Source organism: Pseudochaenichthys georgianus, unplaced genomic scaffold (assembly GCF_902827115.2).
Source record: "Pseudochaenichthys georgianus unplaced genomic scaffold, fPseGeo1.2 scaffold_2113_arrow_ctg1, whole genome shotgun sequence".
NCBI lineage: Eukaryota > Metazoa > Chordata > Actinopteri > Perciformes > Channichthyidae > Pseudochaenichthys > Pseudochaenichthys georgianus.
The window spans coordinates 1-4,960 of record NW_027262790.1 but is presented as its reverse complement, the minus strand read 5'-3'; the positions used below and the strand labels follow the sequence as shown (position 1 = coordinate 4,960).

The 4,960-nt window shown below is 41.3% G+C and overlaps 1 protein-coding gene across 1 annotated transcript; it reads right to left on the bottom strand.

Moving 5' to 3' along the window:
* Positions 1 to 1,418: 1,418 nt before the first annotated feature.
* Positions 1,419 to 4,954, bottom strand: LOC117441888 (meiotic recombination protein DMC1/LIM15 homolog). Its single transcript, XM_034077905.2, has 6 exons — positions 4,924 to 4,954; positions 4,366 to 4,439; positions 4,151 to 4,265; positions 3,392 to 3,452; positions 2,541 to 2,657; positions 1,419 to 1,659 (listed from the first exon to the last, which is right to left on the bottom strand). The coding sequence occupies exons 2-6, from the start codon at positions 4,426 to 4,428 to the stop codon at positions 1,590 to 1,592; spliced, it is 426 nt and encodes a 141-aa protein (XP_033933796.2). The 5' UTR covers positions 4,429 to 4,439; positions 4,924 to 4,954; the 3' UTR covers positions 1,419 to 1,589.
* Positions 4,955 to 4,960: the final 6 nt, after the last annotated feature.

Sequence of the window (4,960 nt, the reverse complement as noted above, 5' to 3'; positions counted from 1 at the left end):
CAATGAAAGGAAGCTGCATTGTCCATGGTCCTGAACTACAAATTATAAATGTAACATTTCAGCAGAGTCGTTACTAAAAAAAAGTAATATATTACATATTACTTAAGTATGACACTACTTCGTTACTCTCTACATAAAGTAACTCGTTACTTTACTCGCAGGGCCGGCCCGCCCCTCCCTGCAGGCAGATCACGCAGACTGCTAAAGTTTCAAATGTTCTCTTTAGTTCAGTTTCCATCCTGAATGTTTTCCTATCTGACCATGGCTGTTCTATGTCTCCTGCTATCTGTATATTTTGCGCAGTCTATCTCTGCTCACTCTGTTGCGTCGGCGTGTTCTCCTGCGTGTTGGCCATGTGTTGCACTGGAACCAGACACCGCAAAGAATTAAGCCGAGCACGTACGAACTGCGCATGCGTGAGTGGCAATAACTCTCCTTACCAGCAGGCGGCGGTAGTGTGTATTCGTCATTCAAAACAGGCAACAACCGGAAGACAGAGAAGAAGAACAGACTGTGATATAAACAAACACATAGCGTGTGCGGTAGCTCCACCTTAGCATGTGTTCTTTGCAGGTGCTTGTTGAGGTTTGACGTGGTGTCACAGCAGTGGATAACAGCTTCTGGCCTGGACACAGTTTGCACCTCACCGTCACATTCCTGTCTATTCTTCGGACGAACTCAAAATAATGGGCATACGTCCTCCACCCCTCGAGAGTTATCGCTGACTCAGCCATGTTTATACAGCACTGCAGGTGGAGATGTAGTCGCGCAGATTACGTACATATAAACTTACAAAGTACTGATATAGTAAATAAAAAAATAATTATTTTTGTGTAGTTGTATATTGCAATAATAACGTATGGTTGTCACAAAATCCCACGGCACACCCGGACTTGCCTCACGGCACACCAGTGTGCCGCGGCACACCGTTTGGGAACCACTGCACTAATGTACACATAACTTTACACTACTGTACTTTACCATAACTACACTACTGTACACATAACACTACTGTATACAGTCAATGAACTTCACCATAATGTTACCTCTAATTGTACCTTTATTTCTGAAGCTCAATACATACAGTGGTTAACTACTCAATTACAATTTTGAGGTTCTTATTTTATATGTATATTCCACTGTAATTAGGACACACATTGTATATATTTATTTGAATACTGTCCAATAATTAAATTAAATAATGTATGTATTATTATAGGTTAAGATACACTTTATTGATCCTTTGCTGAAATACAAATACTTGTAAAGAGTATTTTTAGAAAGCTGAATTACTACTTTTACTTAAATAAAAAATCTGAGTAAAACATCCACCATTCAGTCTGAGGAATTATACTATTAAAAGAAGTACATTACAAACTGTTGTCTTATTTATTTTAATATCTAAGAAACATGGGGAACAATACTACAAAGCGTATAAATACAATAAATACATCAAAAGTACAACGGTACAATATGGTCAGTTTAAATATAATAAGTTAATACAAATATAATAAATAAATCTTACAAGAAAACAACTTAAAACTGACAAGAACAGGGACTGTGATAACTGTGTTTCTTCTCCTCATCGTTCACTCCTTGGCATCAGACACTCCTCCGGCACAGATGGCGAACGTGGCCTCGTTCTCAGGCATATCGGGACTAAAGGAAACCAGGCAGAGACCAAGAGGAAGTGTGAGTTCATCGTGTTTTCATTTTTAATATAATGTTAGTTAAACATCTCACAGTTTATGTAACTGCAGGCACACAACTCTTATCAAACCATCCCACCACCTTCATATTTACAAGTAGGCCTCTGTTAACAGTGGGCAACGCTGCTATCAGAAACAATGCCCGACTGTTTTGGACGTAATGTGGTCTGTGTTTACATTAGCATCGCTAACACTCAGAGCTAACCTGTGCTGGAGAGCATGTGTGTGAAGAAGCAGGAAGTAGAAAGGAACTCACCTTGTGGTATAACCGGCAAGAGAGAAAGCCTTTGAGCTCCAGACTGTTTCAGAGCCTTGATAATCCATGATATGGAGTTTCATCACGGCAGCATTTAGTTTAGACGGTAGCTGCCGGGTCCCGCATGAGCTCAGACCCCTCCTTTTTATTTATTTTTAAAGCTTTATACCCAAATCAGCACTTTTGAAACAGGAAGTGAAACAGAGGGATATGAGGCATGGCTAGAATGGGTGATCTGTTTGGTATTTCGAGCAAAGCACTTTATAGAGATGTTTTTTATATATCTGAGAGCTATTCTGTTGCCTAAAAGTAGCATGATAGGTGACCGTTAAAGCAAAGTCCAAGACTCTTTTATGGCTTGAGTTTAGTGAAATAAGGAAATAAATCTAACATGATAGACAGAAAACCTTGATGTGACATCGCAGCATCTATTAGGACATGTTAAATCCAATATCAATTTGTTAAACTTATCTCATCTGACAACAAAGTAAGGGGGAGGTAGTCTTCATCTGGTGCATCATAATTCAATGAGTTAAAACAGTTCTGTGATATTTTAAATAAAGACAGTGAACTACCTGTCAAATATTTTGGCAATTCTCATCTCGGCGCGCCCTTTCCTCAGACTGATCCGCGTGGTGGAGGCGTGGGCCAGGATGTGTCCTCCAATGGGCTTCTTGGGATCGGCTTGAAAGCTATAACAGAACAAATCATAGGAGCGTCACACAGGTCCCTATTTATTTAGTTAATTATGAATTTTGAACTTTTCTTTTTAAATATTTGGAGATTTGACGGAGCAGGGTGTACTTTTATTAGAGATGTGTCTGTGTGTGTTTTTAGAGTGTGTCAGGATGGATCCCTTCGTCTTTTTATCTGCAAACTTAATCTACCTACGGGTACAAATAAAGAACCTGAACCTGAAAGCTAAAACAGAGACAGAACAATTATAATGAGACGTATTTTCAAAGCTTTAAAGGGCCCGTGTCATGCTTTTCCGGTTTCACCCGTCCCTTTGTTGTTATGAAGGTTTTTCTGCAGAGTCACAAACCCTCAAAGTACACCCTGTAGCGAGTAAAGCTCTAACACAGAGAAGACCTATCTGTGCTGCCCCAGAACGCCTCGTTGGACATTTCTCTTTCTCCATTGTTTACATTGGTTTCGCTGTGTCTCGCAGACGGCCACTGGGCTCACAGGGAGGGGGGGGGCAGGAGCTCCAACAAGCCGTTTAGGACAGAGAGTGAACACACAGACTATACAGAGATGCTGTGAGAAACCAATGTGAGTTTGGAACATTGAACAATTTAAATCTATTCTCGTCGACCTCAACAATGGAACTATGATCAGTAGAAATGGCCGTGACGTGGGACCTTTAAACGACATACAGAATATTATCCAATGTATTACAAATTAGGGATTAGACAACTCTTACCTCATTCCTGCCCCAGGATCAGCTGTCATTTGGTTGGTGACAAACACTGCTACGTTGTATTCTAATGTTTCAGAACAATAAAACACATAATTAGATTAATACTGTATGCATATTTGAGAGACACAAAGGCAGCACTTTTCAATAAACAGCAATAATCATTTCTGCAGAGACTCCCTGTATGTGTCAGATAAGATATATGGCTATATTTGTGTTATCTTTACTTCTTTCAGGTATTCCCATGGTTCCACGTCCTCCTGAGAGGGAATATTTTCCTTTCTTGATGGAACTTTGTTTTGGGAGGAAACAGGTGGAAGTGCTACATTCTGGATACTTTCAAGGTCATATATTTCAAGGTCACATGCAACAGATGTTTTAGCTGACTCCTCTGTATTCATTGTTCGTAGGAGTATCTCTGTGCTGCGTCCAGTCACTTGAAGCGGCTGTAGATCGGACTCTGTGCAAAAGGTAGCCGCACTACCTGGGTCCAGAAAGGCGTATGTTGTTATGGTTACACGTTAGACGCTTTACCCTTTTTTGTTTTCACCTTCACAGGAACGATAGCCAGGGTGCCTACGTTTAGGCTCCTATAGCTATTGTATCTGGCTTTCAGATTTTGACACACACACACACACACACACACACACACACACACACACACACACACACACACACACACACACACACACACACACACACACACACACACACACACACACACACACACACACACACACACACACACACACTCCTGGTGCTGACCTTCAGAGATCTTCTGCAGCCTGGAGAGCATCTGGGCCAGTTTCTGCTGCCGCTCAGCCAGCTCTCCTCGTCCAGAGAAGTCGACTCTGAACAGAGCCATGATGGAGTCGATGATCTGAAACAGAGAGACGAGCAGATAGAAACACTGAGACAGCTAGGAAGGAATTCAGAGTGTCTACCTGTTGTTTGACACAAACACATCATTCTCTACTCACCAATAGTTTGAACACTCCTCCTTCCTCGTGGAATTTGGCTGCGACAAAGTCCAACAGCTCCATCTGGTGTTCACCTGCGGAGCAACACACAATATTATTATAACCTTGCCACAGGAGAGCCTTTGCAAATGTTTCATAGTCAAAGGCAGGGGTGTGAAACTCAAGGCCCGGGGGCCAAATCCGGCCCGCGACTTCATTTTATGTGGCCCCGCAAGAGCTTGCAAAGAATATAATACGTTTACATGCTTGCCATGGTTGCCCATAAACTACATGTCCCACAATGCATCTCGTTTTGTGACATGCTCACCGAAAAGAGACTTGCAATTATTTGCCCTGGACTTCTGCTTTCAAATGTAGTTATTACCCTATCCGATAATAATCCAATTCAGAGGCAATAATGTAATATAATACATTATTTTATATATATATTATATATTTATATATGTATATTTATATAGTTACAACCCGACAGCCCTTTGAGTGCAACCATAATGCTAATGTAGCCCGCGATGAAATTGAGTTTGACCCCCCTGGTCTAAGGGATTTCTATGTTCGCACTGGTGTAGGCCCGAGCGTAAAGCACGTTGTCCAGAAC

Bases quoted from the DNA above. Each gene is read 5' to 3' on its own strand.
- LOC117441888 (XM_034077905.2), bottom strand. From the start codon at position 4,428: ATGGAGCTGTTGGACTTTGTCGCAGCCAAATTCCACGAGGAAGGAGGA. The intron at 4,266-4,365 runs GTGAGTAGAGAA...TCTCTGTTTCAG, and splicing joins GAGGAGTGTTCAAACTATTG to ATCATCGACTCCATCATGGC. The intron at 1,660-2,540 runs GTAGTTCACTGT...GGTTTCCTTTAG, and splicing joins ATTGCCAAAATATTTGACAG to TCCCGATATGCCTGAGAACG.